General features: G+C 38.7%; 2 protein-coding genes across 2 annotated transcripts; one reads left to right on the top strand and one right to left on the bottom strand.

Moving 5' to 3' along the window:
• Positions 1-18,511: 18,511 nt before the first annotated feature.
• Positions 18,512-19,414, top strand: LOC136388668 (olfactory receptor 4P4-like). Its single transcript, XM_066360491.1, is given in 1 exon segment — positions 18,512-19,414. A coding segment is annotated over 1 exon segment (903 nt).
• A 6,194-nt stretch (positions 19,415-25,608) lies between these two features.
• Positions 25,609-26,526, bottom strand: LOC136388667 (olfactory receptor 4S2). Its single transcript, XM_066360490.1, has one exon. The coding sequence runs from the start codon at positions 26,524-26,526 to the stop codon at positions 25,609-25,611; it is 918 nt and encodes a 305-aa protein (XP_066216587.1).
• Between the last annotated feature and the right edge of the window lie 698 nt (positions 26,527-27,224).

Here is a 27,224-nt window from a genome sequence, read left to right as displayed (position 1 = left end):
ACAATTTGACTTTGAGTGATGGGTATACAACATAATTGAATGACAAGATACCCTGGAGATGTTTTCTTTGAACATATGTAACCTGATTTATTAATGTCACCCCATTAAAATTAATAAAATTATAAAAAATAATGGGTATATCAGAAGAAGAATAGAGGGAAAAGGGAATGGAGAACCTATTTAAACAAATAATTGATGAGAACTTCCCAAGCCTTCAGAAAGAGTTAGAGCCTTGAAGCACTCATGATAATGAACTCTTGTAAATATGACAATTTTCCTTTTAATAACCTACTGGTAACCACCCATGAAAATGCCACTACTGAAACATGTAGCTTAAAAAAAGAAGATACAGGGGAAAGAAGTATGGAATGCCACAAAACAAAAACAACTGACGAAAAAACAAAAGAGAAGAACCAAATGAGAAACAGAGCCATCAGAAAACAATACATAAAATGGCTATAGGAAAACCTCAAGTGTCAATAATTACCCTAAATGCAAACGGCTTGAACTCACCAGAAGTGAGACACAGAGTAGCAGACTGGATCAAAAAGCAAAACCCAACCATATGCTAATTTCAAGAGACACATCTAAGCTGCAAGGACAAAAGTAGACTTAAAGTGAAAGGTTGGAAAACAATTCTCCAAGCATATAATACCCAAAGAAAAGCAGGTATGGCCATCCTCATATCTGACAATGCTGACTTTAAGATAACAAAGGTAACCAGAGGCAAACATGGTCATTTCATAATGATAAAGTGGACATTATATAGAAAAAAAGAGAAAAAAGAGTGACAACAAAATAAATGATAAAGATAATCTTCATAGTTTTGATTATTTGGTGATGGCAGATTAATTTATCATTTAAAGAATTTACTTAAGAATTTGTCTTGAACTACATTTATAATTGTGTTTCACAGCCTAAACTATTTTATTTTGTACTTTTAATATCAAAAAAATTGCAGAGAGGAATTATTTTATATGTGTGCCTATGAACGGTAATAGGAAGGTGGCTGAACGATGCCATATAGCAACAGTGTCAAAACTTAATTTGGGTTTGACCAGGCAATGGTGCAGTGGATAGAGTGTCATCCTGGAATGCAGAGGACCCAGGTTCAAAACCACAAGGTCACCAGCTTGAGTGTGGGCTCATCCTGCTTGAGTGCGGGGTTGCCAGATTGAGTGTGGGATCATAGTCATGAACTCATGGTTGCTGGCTTGAAGCCCAAGGTCTCTGGCTTGAGCCCAAGGTCGCTGCTTGAGCAAGGGGTCACTGACCTGGCTGGAATCCCCTGGTCAAAGCATATATGAGAAAGCAATCAATGAGCAACTATAGTGCTATAAGTTGAAGCTTCTCAATACACACACACACACACACACACACACACACACACACACACATAATGATAATATCAGGATTTATCCCTTGCATAGAAAGTAATAAAGCTACTTTAAAACCTTTTAGTCAAAAACCATAAAACCTACATTTAATATTTAACATGATATATTTGAAGAAGTTTAAAAGAGTATATTTTTAAAAGCACACTTGGGAAGCCAAAGCAATAGAAAACTAAATTCCCCAGTCCATTTTCACTAGTCTTTTCCAAGAACTACCACGGGGATCGCCAATGGGACAGCAGCCAGGTCCCTCCAGTGTAGTGACCTTAAATAAGCCTCCTAACTTACTGCAGCTTCTCCAGGAGCCTTCAAACCCTGCACATCCAGGGAGCTGGACCTTACTCCTCATTGTGGCATTAAAGGGGAAGGCATGAACGTTTGACATTTCCCTTGCAGTTTGTGATATAATTCCCATTCCATTCTGAGGGTACAGAAAGTTAGTTTCAAGACATATTTATTTTAAATATGATTTGACAGCTGGATATAAAATGTGAAACATTTTTCATTGCTTCTGTCCCCTAAGATATCTTTTTTTTTTATTTAGAATAATTTCTTGTTGTTGTCATGAGTTCAAGAAGATAACGATATCTCTTTATATTGATTGGATTAAACTGATAGTATATATGTTCTTATTTTTTCTTTTCCTTTTTCATCCTTTCTCCTTTTAAATTTTTGCATGCCTGTGTCTAATGTAAAGCCATCTCTTTGAATAGCTATAGAATCATCTATCCTTATTTGCTTCTTTTATAAAGTAATTAAATTTTTAATGACTATGTACTCTAAAAATATATCTACTTGCTAACTATATCTTTTATGACCATTATGTGCTCCTAATTCATATCAAAATCTGGCATTTTAATAGTATACAAAACAAGTTGAAGAGGTCTGTTCTAATAAAAAATAAACAAGGGGAATGCTATCTTGAAATCTTGTTTTAAACCTGAGATTGTTAAATGCTAGGACAGGGGGCTATGAGAAATTGTGGAGTGTTTTTTAACTCTAGTTTGGCTAGAAAAGTGATGATACAAAAGTATAAAAGTTTGAAAAATGTATCAAATAATTGAAGAGGACAAGCAATAAGAATTATAAGTGTAGTAAGAACATGAAGAATTGATTGACAACGTTGATAAATTAATTGATACATACTTTTTAGTAAATCACTTAATTTAAAAACAGTCATATGAATCTGGAAGAATCCACAAAAAAGGAAACATTCCTCATTTTCTTAAGAGGAAATAGATAGTCATGTATCTATAAAGCAACACTGAGGTTATCTATTTTTCAAGGGTAGTAAGGGCACTATGAGTTTCAGTCCTTTTGTTGACTAATTCTGTGATTATGTTTGTGCACTCTTTTGTATTTCCTATTCAGAAATGGACCTTAGTAATTTGTATCAGTGTAGATGTGCCCTATGGATCCAACATTTAAATTTCTATTCAGTTTTTTTTATCATAAGCACATACCATGTCTTATTTCTGTTCTATTATCTGGTATTTAGATCACTTCTAGATTCCAAATTTAAAGAAGTTTGTAATAAATATACTTCTGAATGCTTTCTGGGTAGTTCTGCTCAGTTCATCTAATTTTACATGGACAGGCTTTAAGATTTCATGAAGTTGATGAGTGAGACTAGTATTTCATTTGTCTAATTTTCCTTTCCCTGATTCTAATGAAGTGGAATATTTTTACATATGTTTTTGACTAGTTTGAATTTTCTTTCTGTGTATTGCCTAGTCAAAGGTTTTGCTCTTTTAGAAAATTGGACTACTTATCTGTGTATTACCTATTTGCAAGATTCATAATAATTTACTGCTATTGTGTAAATGTTTAGAATTTTTTTATATGGAATTTGTCATAGTGAAATTTTAGATATATTATATATATTGTATTAATTTGCTTGTGCTTTGCTTAAATAAATGTTTCTACTTAAGATATAAACCTATACTCATGTTTTCTTAAATATTTTTTTCAATTTTGTTTGATACATTTGTATCTTCAACCATCTAGAATATAATTTTTGATCCTTGTGAAGTATATATTTTTTTCCTCCAGGGTGAGATTCAAAGTCCTAACATCAGTGACTGAAAAGGCTGTTATTTCCCATCACTTTGAAATTTCAACTTAAACATGGAACAAATTCCAGTATATTTGTGAGTTTATTTATTGACTGCCTCAAGTCCAGTGGTTTGTTTATACCAACAACTTTTTCGTTGCCATAGCTTTATTATATACTCCAGTTCTGAGAAGAGGTGTCTCTCCTCTTTGGTCTTTAAAAAGTTAGTTTTGCTGCTCTAGATATTAACTGTTTCTGAATTTTAAAATCAGCTTTTCAAATATCATGAAAAATTTTGTCAGAAATTTTGTTTTAATTATTGACTGTTGATTAACTTAGAAATAATATACATCTTTGTATATTGATATTCATTATTCATAAACATCACATATCTTTTTACTGTTTCAATCTTTTTATATATCTTTACATTTTAGAGGGACAGAAGTACAAGGAAGGGGGATAGAGAGCGAGAGAGAGAAGCATTCATTTGTTGTTCCACTTAGTTGTGCATTCATTAGTCACTTTCTGTATGTGCCCTAACTTGAGATTGAACCAACAACCTTAGTGTTTCGGGATGACCACAGGGTGTTAACTTGGGATTGATGGGTGGAATTTGAACCAAAAGTCCATGAACTCCCTAAAATTCTATTAAAATCTTTTTGTTTGAAAAAAAAATCTTTTTGTTTGCCAAATGTTCATTTTTCTAACACAATTTCATAGGAACTCAGATGATATAAAAGGCATTGTTCAACTTCTCCCAGGAAGAAATACAAATGGCCAACAGATATATGAAAAGATGCTCATCTTCTTTAGTTATTAGAGAAATGCAAATAAAAACTGCAATGAGATACCACCGCACACCTGTTAGATTAGCTATTATTAACAAGACAGGTAATAGCAAATGTTGGAGAGGCTGTGGAGAAAAAAGGAACCCTCATACACTGTTGGTGGGAATGTAAAGTAATACAACCATTATGGAAGAAAGTATGGTGGTTCCTCAAAAAACTGAAAATAGAACTACCATATGACCCAGCAATCCCTCTACTGGGTATATACCCCCAAAACTCAGAAACATTGATACGTAAAGACACATGCAGCCCCATGTTTATTGCAGCATTGTTCACAGTGGCCAGGACATGGAAACAACCAAAAAGCCCATCAATAGATAAGATGTGGCACATATACACTATAGAATACTACTCAGCCATAAGAAATGATGACATCGGATCATTTACAGCAAAATGGTGGGATCTTGATAACACTATACGAAGTGAAATAAGTAAATCAGAAAAAACCAGGAACTGCATTATTCCATACGTAGGTGGGACATAAAAGTGAGACTAAGAGACATTGATAAGAGTGTGGTGGTTATGGGGGGGGGGGGGGAGAGGGAGAGGGAAAGGGGGAGGGGCACAAAGAAAACTAGATAGAAGGTGACAGAGGACAATCTGACTTTGGGTGATGGGTATGCAACATAATTGAACGACAAGATAACCTGGACATGTTATCTTTGAATATATGTATCCTGATTTATTATTGTCGCCCCATTAAAAAAATAAAATTATTAAAAAAAAAGGCATTGTTCAATTAGTATTATAACCCTTCCAAAACAGGTAGACTAATTTTATCAATGTGTAGGATTTATTTACTACAAAATGAAACTTTGAGTTTAGCAGTTTTGTGATATATTTTAGATCAGGTTGTAAACATGAAGTAAGAGATGTTGTGTAATATTTTGCATCAAAGAAATGTTTTATTTTTTTTCTGTGTTCATGTTATTTTTTTCATTTTTTGTCTTTTTTCACTCAACCCACCTCTCTTTCATCTACCTCAATATCTGTCAGCCTGTTCTCTATCTATGAGTCTGTCTTTTTTGCTTGTTATTTTATTTTGTTCATTAAATTCCACATATCAGTGAAATCATTTGGTACTTGTCTTTCTCTATGTTATTTCACTTAGTATAAGCTCTCCAGGTCTATCCATGCTGTCGCAAAACGTAACATTTTCTTCTTTTGTATGGCTGCATAGCATGCAAATTAATACCACAGTGAGATATCACCTCACACCTGTTAGTATGGCCATCATCAGTAAATCCACAAACAGCAAGTGCTAGCAAGGATGTGGAGAAAAGGGAACCCTCCTGCACTGCTGGTGGGAATGCAGACTGGTGCAGCTCTGTGGAAAACAGTATGGAGATTCCTTAAAAAATTAAAAATGGAACTGCTTTCTGATCCAGCAGTTCCATTCCTGGGATTTTATCTGAAGAAACACAAAATACTAATTGAAAGCATATATGCACCCCTATGTTGATTGCAACATTATTTACAATAGCCAAGATTTGGAAGCAGCCCAAGTGCCCATCAGTAGATGACTGGATAAAATAGCTGTGATAGATTTCCACAATACTTTTATTTTAACTAAAATATTTCAGAAATTGGGCCCACGAATATGCAGTAAGCCTGACAGGGAAAGAAACTGGTCCAAAGGCTGGTTGGAAGGTAGTAGAACAGGTCAAGTGAAAAAGCATTTCTGGATGCAGTTTGCTCCTGAAAGGGTGCTGTCCTCTATGTAACTGCTGGAGAGGGTGACTGAAGGACAAACATGGAAAGAACACTTGTGTTAGACCTGGGAACTAAGGTCAATGCCAGGAAGCCATAAATGCACTAAACACCCTAAAGTGGAACAAGACCTTTCCCCAAACACCTACCTGTTGCTCTTTCTCTCCCATCATTAAAAAAAAAAAGTTCACAAAAAGGTTCTGGTTTTTTTTTTTAATTTTTTTTTTATTAATTTTTAGAGAGGAGAGACAGAGAGAGAGAGAAGGGGTAGGGAGGAGCAGGAAGCATCAACTCCCATATGTGCCTTGACCAGGCAAGCCCAGGGTTTTAAACCGGCGACCTCAGTGTTTCCAGGTTGACGCTTTGTCCACTGCGCCACCACAGGTCAGGCAAAAAAAAAGGTTCTGTTTTAAAACACTTTTTAATTTGAATTTATTGGGGTGACACTAGTTAATACAATTACATAGGTTTCAGGTGTGCTATTCTATAGAACATCATTTGTATATTGTATTGTGTGTTTATCACTCCAAGTCAAGTCTCCTTCCCTCAGCATTGATCTCCCCTTTACCCTTGTCTGCCCGTCCTCACCTGCCTTTCCCTCTGTCATCCCCATACTCTTGTGTCTATGAGTTTTTATTTTATTTTTTCTTTACTTAATCCCTTCACCTTGAAAAAGCTGAAATGGTTCTAATGGCACTTTCTGAAATTGCCACTCCGAGGTCCAATATTTAAAATTATGAGCTCACTGAAGTTTAATGATATTAAAGAACTTTTGGGGTGTGGCATAGATTTAGTGCTAGTAACTTCCTGCCTTTCAAGAGCAGACAACCTCAGTGCCATTATAGACAGATCAGAGATTTAAAAACTGGTCTTAAGGTATAACACTAAAATTTCATCTCAAGAGTTTCCTGAAAAATGGTGTTTTATCTTTTAAGTATTCATTCTTTTTTTCATGGTATGTGTGAGACTTTGATTGCAATTAATTGATGATTTGTACTATTATTGCTATATACCAGGGGTCGGGAACCTATGGCTCATGAGCCAGATGTGGCTCTTTTGATGGCTGCATCTTGCTCGCAGACATATCTTTAATAAAAAAATAATAACGTTAAAAATATAAAATATTCTCATGTATTACAATCCATTCATTTCCTATCGCTGATGTTCATGGTTGTGGGTGGCTGGAGCCAATCACAGCTGTCCTCCGGGACAACACTGAATTTTTATTAGATAATGCATAATGTACATGGGTCGTTGTGAGGTCAGAAAGTAAACTTCCCTCCTTTTAATCAAGTAGTCAGCTAGCTAATTGCAGAAACCCTTTTGACGAAGAAGGTGGCTAAAAGAAAAAATAGATGAGGAGTATCATACTTTTCAGAGGAATAGACAGAGGAATTCGCCTTTGTGGAGAGAGCAGGTTCTGCAGTGTGTCTAATATGCAATAATAAAATCGCATCGATGAAACGGTCAAATATAAGGTGGCACTTCGACACACACCATACTACATTTGCATCGAAATATCCAGTGGGGGACAGCAGGAAGAAAGCATGTCAAGAGTTACTGTGCAGAGTGCAAGCTAGTCAGCAGCAACTCCGTGTTTGGACCCAACAAGGTGACTGGAATTCGGCTAGCCTTGCTGGTGCTTTAGCAATTGTGAGAAACAGAAAGCCATTCACAGATGGGGAGTATACCAAAACATTCATGCTTGATGTTGCCAATGAACTTTTTGACGACTTTTTGGATAAAGACAAGATAATCAAATAAATAAAAGACATGCCTCTGTTGGCAAGAGCTGTTCACTATCATACCATCATGATGGCAAATCAAATTGAGGCAACACAAGTGAAGGACATAAATGCAGCACCATTCTTTAAATTTTATTTATTTATTTATTTATTTATTTATTTATTTATTTATTTTTTACAGAGAGAGGGATAGACAGGGACAGACAGACAGGAACGGAGAGGGATGAGAAGCATCAATCATTAGTTTTTCATTGCGCATTGCAACACCTTAGTTATTCATTGATTGCTTTCTCATATGTGCCTTGACCGCGGGCCTTCAGCAGACCAGGTAACCCCTTGCTGGAGCCAGCGACCTTGGGTTCAAGCTGGGGGGGCTTTTGCTTAAACCAGATGAACCCATGCTTAAGCTGGCGACCTCTGGGTCTCGAACCTGGGTCCTCTGCATCCCAGTCCGATGCTCTATCCACTGCACCACAGCCTGGTCAGGCAAATGCAGCACCATTCTTTTCTCTCGCTTTGGATGAGACATAAGCCATTTATCCCAGTTCAGTGTGATTGCAAGGTATGCTGTCGGTGACACACTATGTGAGGAAAGTCTTGCTGTTTTGCCTATGAAAGAGATAACAAGAGGGGAGGATTTATTCAAGTCTTTCACTGAGTTCGCTAAAGAAAAAAAATCTACTGATGGATAAACTTATTTCAGTGTGTACTGATGGTGCTTCATGCATGGTAGGGAAAAACAGAGGATTCTTAGTACTTTTTCGTGAACATGAAAAGAGATCCATCTTAAGTTTTCACTGCATCCTACATCAAGAGGTGCTCTGTGCTCAAATGTGTGGCAAGCAGCTTGGTGAGGTGATGTCGCTGGTCATTCATGTGGTCAACTTTATTGTTGCCTGAGCTTTAAATGTTCACCAGTTTAAAACACTGCTGGATGAAGTTGAGAATAATTATCCTGGTCTGCTAATGCACAACAATGTGCACTGGTTGTCAAGACGGAAGGTGCTCAGCCATTTTGCGGCTTCTGAGTGAAATCCAGACTTTTCTTAAAATGAAAAACATCAAGCATCCTGAGTTAGTTAATCCTGAGTGGCTCCTGAAGTTCTATCTACTGTCTCGTGGACATGACTAAACATCTGAACTAGCTCAATGTGAAAATGCAAGGTGTTGGAAATACAGTCTTATACCTTCAACAAGCAGTGTTTGCATTTGAAAACAAGCTGGAACTCTTCATCACTGAAATTGGAACAGGTCGTTTACTACACTTTGAAAAACTGGGAGAGTTTAAAGATGCATGCACAGCAAGTGACCCTGCTCAACATCTTGATCTCCAGCAGCTAGCGGGCTTCACATCTAATCTCCTGCAGTCATTCAAAGCGTGCTTTGGAGAATTTCATGAGCGTACTCACTTGTCTTTTTAAGTTCATCACACATCCACACAAGTGTGCAGTGGACAGCGCTAACCTGAGTTACATCTCCGGTGTCTCTGTCAGAGATTTTGAGCTACAAGCTGCTGACCTGAAGGCCTCAGACATGTGGGTGAATAAGTTCAAGTCACTGAATAAAGATTTGGAAAGACTTGCACGACAGCAAGCATAGTTGGCGAGCAAACACAAGTGGGGAGAAATGAAAGAACTTCAACCCACGGACCAGCTGATTGTTAAAACTTGGAACGCGCTTCCCATCACATACCACACACTGCAGCATGTGAGTATTGCTGTTCTGACAATGTTTGGTGCTACGTATACATGTGAGCAGTTTTTATCACATCTAAACAACGTTAAGACCAACCTACAATCACATTTAATGGATGGAAGTCTCAACGCCTGCATGAAGCTTAACCTCACCACGTATCACCCAGACTTCAAAGCCATCAGCAAAACCATGCAGCACCAGAAGTTGCATTAATGGTGAGAAGTACTTTATTCATCATTGGTTAGCAGCAGCATAACAACATTATTAAAAAAATTCAGAGACTTATTGTATTTTAAAAGTGTTAGTCTTACATAAAATGCACACATTTACTTGTATTTAGTGTTAAACATATTGTATGGCTCTCAAGGAATTACATTTTAAAATATGTGGCGTTCATGGCTCTCTCAGCCAAAAGGGTTCCCGACCCCTGCTATATACTGTCCTAATGAATTCATACTGTACTTGTGAGTAGAGATGTATTTTTTAAATTTAGTTTAGTGTTTACATAGATTCTAGTGTCCCCCCGAATGCATTTCCCTCCCCCGTATTCTCCTCAACATCTCCCTTGCCGCTCTCCCAACAGCGCCCTCCCCTCTTCCCTTCAGGTGTTATCCCATCCTCAGTTCACATTGATCCTTGGATTCCTCAAATGAGTGAGGTCATATAATATTTTCCTTTCTCTGCTTGGCTTATTTCACTTAAAATAATAGTTTCCAGGTCCATCCATGTTGTTGCAAAAGGTAATATTTCCTTCTTTTTCATGGTCCCATAATATTCCATTGTATACATGTACCGCTGGTTTTTAATCCACTTGTCCACTGATGGACACTTGGGCTGTTTCCAGATTTTTGCTATTGTGAAAAATGCTGCCATAAACATGGGGGTGCATTTCTTTTTTTGAGTCAGTTATATGATGTTCTTGGGGTATATTCCTAAAAGTGGGATGGCTGAGTCAAAAGGCAGTTCCATTTTTAATTTTTTGAGGAATCTCCATACTGTTTTCCACAGTGGCTGCACCAGTCTGTATTTCTACCAGCAGTGCAGGAGGGTTCCCCTTTCTCCACATACTCGCCAGCACCTATCATATGTTGTTTTGTTAATGACTGCCATTCTGACTGGTGTGAGGTAATATCTCGTTGTGGTTTTAATTTGCATTTCTCTGATTATTAGTGATGTTGAACATTTTTTTATCTGCCTATTGGCCATCTGTATGTCTTCTCTGGAGAAGTGTCTTTTAATTTCTTTTGCCCATTTTTGATTGGATTGTTTATCTTCCTGGTGTTGAGTTTTACAAGTTCTTTATAAATTTTGGTTATTAACCCCTTATCAGATGTATTATTGAATATGTTCTTCCATTGTGTGTTTTGTTTTTTTATTCATTCATATTGTCTCTAGCTGTGCAAAAACTTTTTAGTTTGATATAGTCCCATTTGTTTATCCTGTCTTTTATTTCACTTTCCCGTGAAGATAAATTAGAAAATATATTGCTGTGAGAAATGCCGTTGTGCTTACTGCCTATGTTTTCTTCTAAGATGCTTATGGTTTCATGACTTACATTTAAGTCTTTTATCCATTTTGAGTTTATTTTTATAAGTGGTGTAAGTTGGTGGTCTAGTTTCATTTTTTTGCAGGTAGCTGTCCAATTTTCCCAACACCATTTGTTAAAGAGGCTGACTTTACTCCATTGTATGCTCTTACCTCCTTTGTCAAATATCAATTGACCATAAAGGCGTGGGTTTATTTCTGGGTTCTCTGTTCTGTTCCATTGATCTATATGCCTAATCTTATGCCAGTACCAAGTTGTTTTGAGTACAATGACCTTGTAGTATAACTTGATATCAGGAAGTGTGATACTTCCCACTTTATTCTTCTTTTTCAAGATTATTGAGGCTATTCATGTTCTTTTTTGGTTCCATATAAAATTTTGGAATATGTGTTTTATATCTTTAAAGTATGTTATTGGTATTTTAATTGGTATTGCATTGAATTTATAAATTGCTCTGGGTAGTATAGACATTTTGATGCTGTTTATTTTTCCTAATCATGAACATGGTATATGCTTCTACTTGTTTGTATCTTCCGTGATTTCTTTTATCAATATTTTGTCATTTTCCGATGACAAGTCTTTAACCTCTTTGGTTAAATTTACTCCTAGGTAGTTTATTTTATTTTTTTGTAGCAATAGTGAAAGGGATTGTTTTCTTAATTTTTCTTTCTGACAGTTCATTGTTGGTGTATAAAAATGCCTTTGATTTCTGTATATAAATTTTATACCCTACCACTTTGCTGAATTCATTTATCAGGTCCAGTAATTTTTTGACTGAGATTTTTAGTTTTTCTATATACGTTATCGTATCATCTGCAAATAATGACAGTTTTACTTCTTTTTCAATCTGGATGCCTTTTATTTCTTCTTCTTGTCTGATTGCTGTAGCTAAGACTTCCAGTACTATGTTGAATAAGAGTGAAAGGGGGCACCCCTGCCTTGTTTTTGATCTTAAGGGATTGTTTTTAATTTTTGCCCATTGAGTATGATGTTGGCTGTGGGTTTTTCATAGATGGTCTTTATCATATTCAGGTATGTTCCCTGTATTCCCACCTTGCTGAGAGTTTTGAACATAAATGGGTGTTGTATTTTATCAAATGCTTTTTCTGCATCTATTGAAATTATCATGTGTTTTTTCTCCTTTCTTTTTTTTTATGTGATGAATCACATTGATTGATTTACGAATATTGTACCAGCCTTTCCTCCCCAGAATGAATCCCACTTGATCATGATGTATGACTTTTTTCATGTATTGCTAATATTTTGCTGAGGATTTTTGCATCTAAATTCATCAGGGAAATTGGCCTATAATTTTCTTTCTTTGTGTTGTCTTTGCCTCGTTTTGGAATCAGAATTATGCTTGCTTGTCTCAAAGAAGGAGCTTGGAAGTGTTAATTTCTCTTGAATTTTTTGAAATAGTTTGTGAAAGATAGGAGTTAGTTCTCTGAGTCTTTTGTACAATTCACCAGTGAAGCCATCTGGCCCAGGGCTTTTGTTTGTTGGGAGTTTTTTGAAACTGTTTCGATCTTATTTGTTGTAATCAGTTTGTTTAGGTTTTCTGATTCTTCCACATTATTTCTGAAAGATTATATGCTTCAAAAAATTTGTCCATTTCACCTAGGTTGTTTAATTTTTTGTCATACAGTTCTTCATAATATTTTCTTTCTTTTCTTTTCTTTTTTACAGAGACAGAGAGTCAGAGAGAGGGATAGATAGGAACAGATAGTAATGGAGAGAGATGAGAAGCATCAATCATTAGTTTTTTGTTGCGACACCTTAGTTGTTCATTGATTGCTTTCTCATATGTGCCTTGACTGGGGGGCTGCAGCAGACAGAGTAATTCCTTGCTTGAGCCAGCGACTTTGAGTCCAAGCTGGTGAGCTTTGCTCAGACCAGATGAGCCCACACTCAAGCTGGTGACCTCTGGGTCTCGAACCTGGGTCCTCGGAAACCCAGTCCAATGTTCTATCTACTGCCACTGCCTGGTCAGGCGAACTATTTCTAGCTTCTTAAGGTATGACTGTAGTGCTATGACATTCCCTTTCAGTACTGTTTTTTCTGTGTCTCATAAATTTTGTTTCACTTCTTTTATTTCTTTTTTTTTTTTGTATTTTTCTGAAGTTGGAAACGGGAAGGCAGTCAGACAGACTCCTGCATGCACCTGCTGGGATCCACCCGGCATGCCCACCAGGGGATGATGCTCTGCCCATCTGGGGCATTACTCTGTTGAAACCAGAGCCATTCTAGCACCTGAGGCAGAGGCCACAGAGCCATCTTCAGCGCCTGGGCCAACTTTGCTCCAATGGAGCCTCGGCTGTGGGAGGAGAAGAGAGAGACAGAGAGGAGGGAGAGGGGGAGGGGAGGAGAAGCAGATGAGCACTTCTCCTGTGTGCCCTGGCCAGGAATTGAACCTGGGACTCCTGCATGCCAGGCCAACACTCTACCACTGAGCCAACCAGCCAAGGTTGTGTCTCATAAATTTTGAGTTGTATGTTCATTATCATTTGTTTCTAAGAATTTTAAATTTTCTTCTTTGGTCTCATTCTTAACCCATTCATTATTTAATAACATGCTATTTAGTTTCCATGTGTTTGAGTATTTTTCAGTTTTTCTGTTGTGGTTGATTTCTAGTTTGATGCCATTGTGATCAGAGAAGATGCTTGATATGATTTCAATCTTCTTAAATTTGTTGAGACCACTTTTATGCCTTAACATGTCATCTATATTAGAGAATATACCATGAGCATTTGAAAAGAATGTATATTTTGCTGCTTTAGGGTGAAAGGTTTTGAAGATATCTATAAAATGGAGTTGATCTAGTGTGTCCTTTGAGTCTGTTGTTTCTTTGTTAATTTTCTTTCTTGAGGATATATCTAGTGATGTTAAAGGGGTATTGAAATCCTCTATTATTATAGTATTGCTGTTGATCTCGCCCTTTATATCCATCAAAGTCTGCTGTATATATTTAGGTGCTCCTATATTAAGTGCGTAGATATTTATAATGGTTATATCTTCCTGTTGGATTGCTCCTTTTATAATTTTGTAGTGACCTTCTTTATCCTTTACTATAGCTTTTGTTTTAAAGTCTATTTTGTCAGATATAAGTATTGCTACCTCAGCTTCTTTTTTATTTCCATTTGCATAAAATATTTTTTCCATCCTTTTACCTTTAGTCTATTTGTATCTTTTGTTTTGAGGTGTGTCTCTTGTAGACAGCATATGTATGCATTCTGTTTTATTATCCATGCAGCTACCCTATGTCTTTTGATTGGATCATTTTATTCCTTTAGAGTTAAGGTTATTATTGATATTTAGTTGTTTATTGCTATTTTGTTCTTTAAAGCTATATTTCTCTTTTGCTGTATTTTCCCCCCCTTTGATCTGTTTACAACAGGCCCATTAATATTTCTTGTTGCCTTGGTTTGGTTGTAATGAATTCCTTGAGTTTTATTTTTGTCTGGGAAGCTTTTTATTTCTCCTCCGATTTTAAACAATAGCCTTGCTGGATAAAGTAGTCTTGGTTGTAGGTTCTTGTTCTGCATTACTTTGAATATTTCTTGCCATTTTCTTCTAGCCTCAAGTATTTCTGTTGAGAAGTTGGATGTCATCCTTATGGGGGCTCCTTTGTAGGTGCTAGCCTTTTTTCCTCTTGCAGCTTTTAATATTTTCTCTTTATCTCTTAGTTTTGCTATTTAATTATGATTTGTCTTGATGTGGATTTCTTTTTGTTTCTCTTTAATGGAGTTCTCTGTGCTTCTTGAACTAGTGTGACTTTGTCCTGTGTCAATTTAGGGAAGTTTTTGGCTATGATTTGATTGAACAAGGTTTCTAACCCCTGTTCTTTCTCTTGTTTTTTAGGAACTCCTATGATGCGGATGTTATTTCTCTTTAGATTGTCAGAGAACTCTCTTAGAGTTTCCTCAAATTTTTTCATTCTCTTTTCTTTTTGTTGCTCCCCTTCTGTGTTTTCATTTATCTTGTCTTCTAAATTGCTGATTCAATCCTCTGCTTCATCCAGACTGCTATTAATTGCTTCCAGTGTAGTCTTCATTTCAGATATTGTATTTGTCATTTCTGACTGGTTCTTCTTTATTATTTCAATGTCCTTTTTTAATACTTGTTATTTCTTTATTTATGTGCTCACTGTGACCAACCATTGTTGTTTTAAGATCTATGAGCATTCTAATAACCATTTTTCTAAACTCTGCCTCTGGTAGTTTGCTTATATCCATCTCACTTAGCTCTTTTTCTGAGGGTTTCTCTTGTTGAGTCATTTGGATTGCACTTCTCTGTCTTTCCATTTTATCTGTGTTGCCCTGGGCTTCCCTGATTGGGGCCTGGGGCAGGTCAGTGGGATTCACTGCCTGTGACTTGTTCTTATCCACTTTTTGGGAGCTACAGGTAATCCAGATCTCGTGGCTGCCTCTGCTGGGTCCAAGTGTGGTTGTAAATATCAGCTGCATTTCTAGGCTTGCTTTTATCTACTCTTGGCCTGGGAGAAGTTACTTTAAAAGTTCAAGCTCTCTTAAAATCTACTTTCTGTTGTCTTTTACTGCTGGCTACTTGTTGGGCTCAGTACTGTAATTCAGTGATTAGGTATGGTATTAGATGTGGCCTACGCTTTTGCTTCAGGTGTTTTTCTATCTAGACGTTTTAGCTCCCGTTTTGTGGTCTCTCTACCAGGCCACCACTGCTATTGTTGCCAGGGGCTTTTGGGCTCAGGCGCTGCTGGCTCCAGCCCACCTCCACGATCTCCTCTGCCCTGGTTGGGCTCACGCATGCCCGCGCACTGGTTTGGATGGCTTCTGGGACTGCCTCGGTAGGCTCAGATCTCAGCAGCCACCTTGGGGGTTGGCACGTGCCCTCTTGGATCTCTGCCAAGGTAGCTCATACTGATGTTATTTCTGATGGCCTGTGTGCACCTTGAGCAGCTTTGCCCACCACCAAGGGATCCTTCAATCCCTGGCGTGACTTCTACCATGGCTGGTGGACTCCCGTGGGTACCTCTGCTTCCCCACTGGGGCTCGGCCTCTGCTTGGATCACTGCTAAGGGTGCGCCCAGCCCTGGGCCAGTTTGCGCACTTGCCTGGCTCCCTGTGGCTGCCAGGAAACTTCCACTGTCACCAAAGGACTCGTTCGCGCCTCCTCACTTCCCCACACAGTTGCCATTGGGGCTCTGCCTCTGCTCAGATAACTGTGAAGGGCGCACCCAGCCTCAGACTGGCTTGCACGCCTGCCTGGCTCTCCCTGGCTGCCAGGCAACCTGTGCCCTCGCTGGCGTGGTTCCACGTTCCTGCGTGTTCCCCTCTGTTGACTCTCAGGCCTCTGCGTTTGTCTAGGGCAGGCTACTCAGGGAGCAGGGCTGTATGTGAGCCCAGGCTTCCCCAGGGCAATGGCAGTCCAGGGCTCTATTGTTCTTTATCTTTTTCTTCAGGAACTTCTATGATGCGGATGTTATTTCTCTTCATGTTGCCACAGAGCTCTCTTAGAATTTTCTCAGACTTTTTGAGTCTCTTTTCTTTTTGCTGCTCTGCTTTTGTGCCTTTGTTTATCTTGTTAACTCACTGATTAGATCCTCAGCTTCATCCATCCTGCTTTTAATTCTTTCCATTGTGGTCTTCATTTTTGATATTGTTTGTCATTTGTGACTGATTTTTTTGGTATTATTTCAACGTCCTTTTTATATTTGCTATCTCTTTATTTAGTGGTTGTTATGTCCATTTATTGCTGTTCTAAGATCTTTGAGCATCCTAACAATCATTATTTTAAACTCTGCATCTGGTAATTTGTTTATATCTGACTCATTCAAGTCCTCTTTTGGGAATTTCTCTTGATTCATTTGGGCTGCATTTCTCTGCCTTCCCATTTTGTCTGTGAATAAGAAGGGTGTGGCCACAGGAGTCCAATTGGTGTGGCTTCTGTGTTCCCTAAGTGTGGTCTGTCTGCAGGCCCACCACACCCTCTGCTGCTGCCTTAGGTGTTCACGTTTGGGCGTTGCCAGTACCAGGTCCGCTGCAGTTATAGCTGCAGTTTTCTTCTCTACAGAAGGGGATGTGTTCACCTGCAGGGTCTACAAGCCCTGTCTGGCCTTTGCCTGCCCCTGTGGGTGGGGCTACATGCTGCGCTGGGGCTGCAAGCCTTGGCACTGTGGGCGGGAGGGACTGCGCACCTATACTCTGTCATGGGTCTCTGCCCTTCCCGGCTTTTACCCAGATCCCACAAGCAGGGTTGCAAAACCGGACTCCATGGGTGGGTTGTTCACCCTTACTCAGCTGTGGGTCTCCACCTGTTCCCCGGCTTTTGCCCCACCTCCACAGGCGGGGCTACGCTTGCGCCTGGCCACAAGCCCCAGCTCCCGGGCAGGGCTGCACACCCCTGCTCAGCCATGGCTCCACCAGTTCTCCGTTTTCGCCCAGTTTTCACATTTCTCCTGCAGGTGGGATTGCAGGTGGGTCTGCTCATGCTTACCCTGCCCACAGCCGAATTGGGCTTATTTTGTGTGCCCCTTCCGCCCTTGCAGGGCAGGACTGAGCTCATGCCATGCCTCCGTCGTGGCCCGCCCAGCTGCTGCCACCACCGATAAGACCGTGCTTCTGTGTCCTGCCTCCACCCGCCCTGTGGCGGGCCATCAGCAGTGTGGGTGGGGATGCTGCAGTTCAGACCCTAGCACTTAATACTGTATTCCTGAAGGCTCTCTTTTTCTAAGTGAGTCTGCTCTGAGTCCCACGGGAAAGCTTGTTTGGCTGGTGTCCTGCTTCCCTTTGCTGGTATTGCTGGTTCCAGGGGTTAGGGTGGCTGTCCCTCAAAGTGTTTCTCCCTGTGCCTCCTAGATTTCTCTCTCTTCCTGCTACTCCAGTACTCTCCTCTCTCCCCATCCCACAGAGTCTGGAGTGAGTGGTTGTGAAAGAGGTTTTCTGCGAGGTCCCTTTTAGAAGAATCCTGGGTCTGAGGAGTCTGTCTCTTTCTCACAAACAGTATCCTGGCTTGTTTTACAGCTAAATATATACTATCTGTATGCCTCTGCTAGTCTCTGGGGCTGCAGGCTGGGGCTTTGGTCCTAGGGCCCAGGACCCTCCTCTCTCTGCTAAACTCACTTCTTGCCACGTGAGTCCCTCCTGGCTGCTGTTTGCTCCTGGGAGCTGGGAAGCGCTCTCAGCATTTCCACTTTTCTCACCAGTCTCAGTGTGGCTTCTTCAGTGATCCTTGGTTAAAGAGTCCTCTTAGTTTACCAAAGTTGTTTTTTCCAGATGATGGTTCTTAAAATTAAGTTGTAATCCACTTTGATTCTGGGAGGTGGAAGTTGGTACACCCTCCTACTCCATCGCCATCTTGCCAAGCCTAGAGATGTATTTTGTACACTGCTTACCCTTAGCACCAATTATGGTGATTGTATCATTATAAACAATCAGTGTGTATTTGTTGAATGAATCTGTGATTTTGAAATATATTAATTTTTTCAAAGAGTTAAGTTTTTCAGGTGTATTAACTTCCCCTTCTAAATGTTTGAACTCACAGAAGCCATGGGACATGACAACATCACAGAATTCATCCTTCTGGGACTCTTCAGCAATGTGGATGTGAATGTTGCCTACTTTGTCCTGTTCTTGCTATGCTATCTTACAATTCTCTCAGGAAACCTGCTTATTCTTCTCACCATCAGGGGCAGTTGCCTCAGTGCAAAGCCCATGTACTTTTTTCTCAGCTACCTGTCCTTCATGGATGTCTGCTTCACCTCCACAATGGTCCCCAAACTGATCACAGACCTACTGGCTCAGATGAAGACCATATCCTACCAGGGTTGCCTACCTCAGATGTTTTATACACACTTCTTTGGTGCCAATGAGATCTTCATCTTGGTGGCCATGGCATATGACCGCTATGCAGCCATCTGCTGACCCCTTCAGTACATAGTCATCATGAGCAGGCAGGTGTGCTATGTCCTTGTGATGGCTTCTATTATCGGGGCATTTATTCATTCAGTGATACATATCCTGATTATTACTGCACTGCCCTTCTGTGGCCCCAATCAGATAGACCACTATTTCTGCAACATCTTCGCCCTGCTGAAACTAACCTGCACCGACACAAGTCTGTTGGTTATTGCCGTCATCACTACCTCAGGAGTGCTGGTCATTGTGACCTTTGTTGCCTTGGTGATTTCTTACATCATCATCCTGTCCACGCTGAGGACACGCTCCTCTGAGGGCCGCCGCAAAGCCCTCTCCTCTTGCAGCTCACAAGTCACTGTCGTGTTCATCTTCTTCTTGCCCCTGATCTTCACTTATGTCCACACGGCCGATTCAGCCAGGAACAACAAGGTATTTGCTGTGTTTTACACCGTAATCGCCCCCATGTTGAACCCTCTCATCTACTCACTGAGAAATACAGACATGAAGAACACCATGAGAAAAGTGTGGTGCTGAGACACATTATTGGCAGGAAAGTGAAGCCTGTCATTGATGCGTCCTTTGCAGGTCTCCATCTATGCGCAGAATTGTTAAAGTCAACAGAGACAGCCAGGACAGAGAGCTGCTGTGCCATCACTGAAGGTTGCAAGCTTGACAAGAGAAGTCCCTTGGTCACTCTCTTTCTCTTTCTTCACCTTTCTAAGCGTGATACAGCGGGAGTGGATCAGATAGTCTCCTGGTCCCTTCAAGCTCTGGCATTCTGCCGTATTCTATCCATCATGATCCCAGACATAGTGGACATTGTAGCACTTTTATCAGGGCACAATGTAAAGACTGTGTGGTTTGACCATTGTGCCCTGCTTTACGCCATGGATGTCTTGACTGAGATACCTCTCAGAGGGAGAGGGCCTGCTCACTTCCATTTCTTGAGGTTTTCATTACCATAAGAATACAAAGCAATGTAAAAATTTGTACAAGTTTTGTTGTATGTTTTAACTGTTAACATGAACAAACCGTACTTCTATAAAATGCAATGAGAAGTAATTTTACTATTTGTTGTATACTTATGGGAGTTATTGTGATTAATTCTTAATATATCATGTTTTTGGTGGATATCTGTAATTAGAAGTATCAGATGGGATGATGAACATCTTTATTATTTCAACCCTATAAATATATTGTATGACTGTCTTGAGAAGCTCATTTGAAAATTTTCCATGAGTGCACACACTGATCCTCTAGATAAATGTGCAACGTGGAAAATGTCCATCCTGTGTTTTGCCCTGAGCTTGAGAAGGCACAGTGACAAAGAGATGAATATTTATGGGTGCATTTTGTTGATACTCAGTGCTCCTTATGCAAGTGGCACATGTTGAGATTTTCTAACTCTATGCAGATGTATCTTATTCCCCCTTAGCAAGTAAGGACACTAGGGAGAAATAAAGGCAATTGAACTGCTTCTTAGTTCTTTTACCTCATTTGAAAACAGGCATAGGCCAAGGTCGTTGTTGGTACAGTGATGTGTTTACTTAAATTATACAAGAATCCTCCAGCTTTGTGAGTTGGAAGGAACTTCTGAAATTACCTAGTGTCATCCATGAGCACAACGTACACCTGAGGAACTGAGGTCTGGAGGGCGAGTACACCAAGATTTCAAATGTGAGAGGCACAGACCTGATATTTTCTGTTGTTTATCCTCTTCACCACAGCTCCCACTAAGAAATTATATTGCATATGCTTAATGAATTATTTCCCCTCTGCAACAAGAATCCAAATTTTCAGGTGACAATTATATTTTCAGAGATTAGCAGTAGGTTGATGAATATTTAATAATTTCTTTCCTCCAAAAAGACCTTGACATGTGTACTGCCTGAAAAATTACAGAGCTCAGAGCCATTATAATGGGAGGCAGAACAGTAATGAAGAATATTGAAAAGGAGATAAAGGCAAAAACAGATCAAGTTAAAGTTTAGAATTGATGACCTTGGGGTGATTACCTCCTGGTGGAATGATCCAGTCCAGGGAGGTGAAGATGAACAGAAATGTCTACAGCTCCAGGGGAAGGTGTCTAATTCTGGTGTTGATTTTATTTTGCTTGTTATTGATGCATATGTGGGCTATGTTCTACAGTAATGAATAAAATTTGCTTAGTAGGACTAATTTGCTGCTTGGTTTCTTCCAAAAGAAGACAGGCCTTTCAGAAGTCTGTTTGACCATGGTTTGTATTTATCTTTTGTTAACTCTTTTCTTATAAATTATCAACAAAGGAATGGTGACAAAGGAATCTACCCAACTGCTGTTAATATTACATATGTCCTTTCCAAGGACATAATAGTAAGAAAGAGGCTGGCTGTTTAAGAAGGTATTTGGAATTTGTGCTTCATGTATATAATCAAAGTTATGTGTTGTCTCTCATGGCCCTTCTCTCTAGGTGGGCCTTCTCTACTGCTCCTTTCCAAGTCCCCTATACTAAATATATTGGAGGTTTTATCAATTCAAGACTATGCCTCAGAATTTTCATTCTTACAGTTTGATCATATTCTTGGATCAGCCAACTCAGTAATGACAGGTAGCAGGTCATTTCAAAACTTGCGGCTTATCTAACAGGCATTTAGTTCCTGTTCATGTGTCTTTGGGTTTGCTGGGCATAAGAAAATCTAGGTCAGATTTGACTGGGCTTAACTCCAGACCTCAGAGTAGGTTCTGATGTTTGTCACGTAGCTCTTATTTTTCTCTAGGAGAAATAGAGGTGTTATCTTAGTCTTTGCTGACATGGATTTTGTGTTCTGCGCACGTTCTGTACCATTGATTGTCTTGGATGTTGTGTTGTTGCTCTCTATGCTGTAGTGTCCTTAACTTGTGGATTTTTTATACTGACAATGTAGAATAAAGACTACTAGAAGATTTAAATAAAAGGATGGGGCGACAAGGCTCAAAAACAAACAAACAAACAAACAAACAAATTAAAAGAAATGAAAAGTATCTAAATAATAGCTGGTCACCATGCAGGAGCTGGACACATCAGAATACTGTCAAAATGAGGCTTTTCCACTCAAGTGCTATCAAAATGGTGAGAATCTGGAGACTCTGACTTGGGATAAATGTTTTTCTCTCCTGGATATATTTCAATGAGAAAAGGGATGGATGAATGTCAAAGCTTATCTTGGAATATTCACTCGAGTAGTGCATGGAAACATTTTTATAATATTTTATTCTACTTCAGGGATAGCATAAATTATTTTATGCTACAATGACTGATTAGAAGATACAGGGAGAAATATTTTTACTTTTTCCACTATAAAATAAACTAATTTATTCATCTAGAAAATGAGAAATGTTATCATTTATTTTCATCAACAAAGGCTTTAATTAAACTCATGCATTTCTTCTTGTAATAACAAAGTTTTAAAACTACAAGGCTGATGATAGTGTTGTGATCACATATATATGGATTAAAACAGTATTGTCAACCAGACTCAACCTCTCTGAAACTGAATAGAGTTTGAGTTCTCATGACTCTTGGTCATCTCTTTCCAGAGAGCTTCTGAGCTCCTCTGATTGGATTGACTCTGGGGAACTTTTGTGAACAGTAGTAATTTTATAAAGTCACTAGTGAGAACTTGCATATTATTTCCTGTTCCACTTCTTGGTCCTTGAGATTATTGAATCTCTCAGTTTTTCCCTTTTTAGGAACTTTAGACCTTCAACATCACTAATATCCTTTGATAGTAAAAACTTTAATACAAAGACATAAAAGCAAGGGTATTGTGGAGAAAAGTTATCACATGTATTACATTTATTTTTCCATACTTTTCTAAGGTCAGTTCAAGTTTAGCTCCCCATGTGTTGGTTAGAAGAACAATTGGGTTGCATATATCCAAAAGTAGGTCTGTGTATTTCATTGGCTCATAAAACCTCCAAGAGTGTCAACTGTTTTCTAGTCTTAGTATTTCTGAATTTAATGCTCAGATGTGCCATCGACCACATCAAAATTATCAGAGGACCTTGTTTAAAATAAAGATTTTAAAAAATATACTTTAACCCTGGATTACTGGATTGGAAACTGTTGGAACACATACAATTATCTGTTCAAAAATCTCTCAAGATATTTCCCAATAATCAGCCAAGGTTGAGATGCACTGATATAATCAACGTTTTAAAATTGAACAAATGGAGTCCCATAGAGACTCAGAGAATATAAATTTAAGCTGGGGCAATTGTTAAGCCTAATCCAGAGGGACTCGAAACATTGAAGATATGAACAAAATCCGTCAATTACACATCAAATCTTTATTGTCTAGCTTGGCCAAAGTGGCGGCAACTCCTACAGAAATCTGAGGGAGAGTGCGCTGGCCCTTTGTTCTACCTAGCTTTTATAGTTTTGTAAGTGGAAAATACAGGAGTAAAAATTGCAATTAGGTGTCCTTTACCACTATTGGTTATAGTTCATATGTCCTTTAACATGATAGGACCATGTTCAATTTGCAAGCCATACATTACTTTGGAGAAAACAATTTATAAGTCAACACAATGGTAAAAAGATGTCTCTTTAAATATTAAAAGGCATTCCTATATTTTTTAGTGTTTATCCACCATCTCTCTGTCCAGAGTCACATGTATTAACCATATGCATTTACATAGGAGAGGTAGTTTCATGGGGACAAATGCCCACAAATGGCTTATTGCTATAAGAAAAGGTTTATTTTGTCTTTTCTCTTCCTACACCTGGCTAGCCATTCACCCCTTTCCCCACAGGTGTGGTGGAATGTCTGGGAATCCATGTTTTCCTCCCCTTTGCATTTACAATACAATGCCAAGGGCCATCTGGTTATGCTAATCACACAGTACAGAGACTATTTCTCACAATTTCTCTGCACACCTTAACCCAAATTAATAAAATGTTCTTCAAGTCTCTTAAAATATGAATATTGATTCTGTAGCTTTTGGTACTTTACAACACCTGCGGGTGAGGTGGTGCAGTGACTCCTCACAATAAATATAAATTTATTTGATTTCAGGGTCAGGGTTTCTTAATTATATCTTTTATTCCAGATGTCTTGTCACCTCTTGGTATTTCCTATCTTTAATTTTATGAAAGCATCAACATACAAGATAATTTTTTAAAAGCACTATGCACAGTCTTTTACATAAAGTTCACATATGCACTCACACAGGCACACAGACACAGCAAAAACACACACTCCCTAAGCATAAACATATACCCAGGTATAGGCAGTAACTTAAATAATCAGATTTGTGGAAAAGACAATGAAATAATTGTAGAGGTAATTCATGATGTGTTTATTTGCTGTAGAGAAATAAAGTACAGATTGTGTGAAGCAGAAATGTAGCACTAGGTCAGGTATCACCTTCTCTAGGTTCACATAAAAAAGACATGTTTATTTGTCCACAGTGAGTCTTTGTGTAATCCAGGGGTCCCCAAACTTTTTACACAGGGGGCCAGTTCACTGTCCCTCAGACCGTTGGAGGGCCGAACTATAAAAAAAACTATGAACAAATCCCTATGCACACTGCACATATCTTATTTTAAAGTAAAAAAACAAAACGGGAACAAATACAATATTTAAAATAAAGAACAAGTAAATTTAAATCAACAAACTGACCAGTATTTCAATGGGAACTATGGGCCTGCTTTTGGCTAATGAGATGGTCAAAGTGCTCCTCTCACTGACCACCAATGAAAGAGGTGCCCCTTCTGGAAGTGCGGTGGGGGCCGGATAAATGGCCTGAGGGGGCCGCGTGCGGCCTGCGGGCCGAAGTTTGGGGACCCCTGGTGTAATCCATAGCTAAAAAGTGGATTACAGCAGAACTGCTTGGTTCAAACATTAGAGAAAATATAGTTCCCAGCCATGTGTTACAGAGAGTTGTATTTACCCTGTCAACTGAGTCACAGTCACCTATTCTTCACAAATGACTTAATTATTATTAAGTTTCATTAGTTTTTTTGTTAATCACTTTAACAGGGATGTCAGGTGACAGACTATTAGTAAAGATTAGAATCAGCAGAAACATATTAATTGAATGTTACAATTAAAAAGGGGATTTTATAGGTAATTTTTTTTAAATTTCTTTATTGTTTGGGTAAAGGAATGAGAAAGGAAAAACTTTTTCTTAAGACCAAAGGATGCAAACAAGTCGTTCGTTTTTTTAAAGTCTGCGTTATATCTCTTTTACATTCTGCAGATATGTCTCCTCTCACTCCAAACTTACCAGGCTTAATTTTCATTCTGAAGTAAGCAAAGATCACTTCCTTCAGATCTCTTTTATTTTTCACTTATCCTTTTAATCACAAAGCATACACATAGTGAGTGCTTAGTGTGTACCAATCACAGTTTTAACCACTAGAAACAGCCTTAAGAACTTCACAATAAACTTTCACTTTTTTAAAGAAAGTAGCAAAAAGACAAAAATGGGTAGAGAATAATGGCGCTGAGTATGGTCATGGTGAGCTTGAGTTTAATTAAGATTAATCTGGTCAAATATTTTAGAAAATTATCTGATTATGAAATATTAGAACAACTATAATAATCGTAAGGATAAATAATACCTTGCTTTTGTAGAATGTGTTATTCTCTCATTTTTCTTCCCCAAAACCTCATGAGGTTGTTACTATTGTCTTCATTGTATAGGTAGGAAGATTTATGATTATTCAGCTTAAATTGTTACTTCCACCTTTTATCATTAGCATCTCAGTAAACCGTTCTGCCCCATAGTTTCTTCATTACATTCTTTACTTCTGCATTTCTCATTGTATAAATCAGCGGGTTTAACATGGGGGTGATAATGGTGTAAAATACAGCCACCATCTTATCTTCTGAAAAGGTAGTATCAGGGCGCATATACATGAAAGTACAGGGACCAAAAAAGATGATGACCACAGCAATGTGGGAGCCACAGGTAGAGAGAGCTTTGCGCCTGCCATCTGTTGACTGCTTTCTCAGGGACACCAGGATGACAGTATAGGATATTAGCAAGATGACAAAGCTTCCCAGAGCGATGGTACCACTGTTGGCTGTCACAACAACACTAACCAAATATGTATCTGTGCAGGCAAGTTTCAGGACAGGGTGGACATCACAAAAGTAGTGGTCGATCTCATTGGGTCCACAAAAGGGTAGTTGAACTACCAGAGCCACTTGAATCATGGAGTGTAGGAACCCACCTAACCAGGTCCCCAGCAACATTTTATTGCATCTCTTCTGGTCCATGATGGTCATATAGTGGAGAGGTTTACAGATAGCCACATAACGATCATAAGCCATTATAGTAAGGATAAAGATCTCTGTGCACCCGAAGAAATGTACCCCAAAGAGTTGCAACATGCACCCCTCATAGGAGATAGTTTTGTTCTTGGCTAATAAGTCAACAATCATCTTAGGAGCTGTGACTGAAGAATAACAAATGTCCACAAAAGACAAAGAGTTGAGAAAGAAATACATAGGAGACTTGAGAAGGTTGCCCTTGTAAACTGTCAGCATGATGAGGAGGTTTCCCAGGAGAATGACCATGTAGAAGAAAGAAAACACCACAAAGCAAACTTCTTCAACCTCTAGGTTTTGAGAAAGACCCAAGAAAACAAACTCAGTTACATTGTTCACTTTTCCCATGGTATTAGTCCAGCAGTCCAATCTCCCCAGAGACAATTAAGCTATCTGAAAGAAAAACATAACAAAGACCAACAGCATTTATTTCAGACTCAAACGTAATCACAGTAGTTGAAAATAGAAAAATGGGTACTTCCATCTGCCTAGCAGGCATACGTAAAGAAATTGGAATATGCTGATTCTGATCATCCCACATGAGTATGACAGTCCACCCCTCCACTTCACATCAGAAATAAAAACTCAGGAGTATAATAGAAATCCTCTAAGTCACACATCGAGCCAAGAGTCTTACCTCCTTCAACTTTTACTAAGATTTAAAAAATCTGTTTTTACTGAAAAATATTTACTTATCTATTTTGTAGAAGGCACTGGAGAGAATTTTGAAAAAACTTTTGTGTTTGGGGCTATGGTCACATTTGTATATCTGGAGAAGTGAGTCTTGTTTTTCATGCAGAACCTAAAACATATAGCTACATTTTCTCCCTATATGTGGCCATGAATGTTTCAAGTATTGAGAAAGCGTGACCTCTGCAGGTTCTTCTCATTATGAAACACTGATCTTTGTGTATATGAATTCATGGTTTCCTGTTTGATGTGAAGCTCTTATAGACAGGACGTGGTCTGGTGTATTAGAAAGAGGGCTAAAATGATACAGCTCTGATTCGGATATAATGGTACTGGAACTCCAGATTAATCATTTA

This window comes from Saccopteryx leptura, chromosome 1 (assembly GCF_036850995.1).
Source record: "Saccopteryx leptura isolate mSacLep1 chromosome 1, mSacLep1_pri_phased_curated, whole genome shotgun sequence".
In the NCBI taxonomy this organism is placed as follows: Eukaryota; Metazoa; Chordata; class Mammalia; order Chiroptera; family Emballonuridae; genus Saccopteryx; species Saccopteryx leptura.
This window is presented reverse-complemented; position numbering and strand designations above follow the sequence as displayed.

Bases quoted from the DNA above. Each gene is read 5' to 3' on its own strand.
- LOC136388667 (XM_066360490.1), bottom strand. From the start codon at position 26,526: ATGGGAAAAGTGAACAATGTAACTGAGTTTGTTTTCTTGGGTCTTTCT.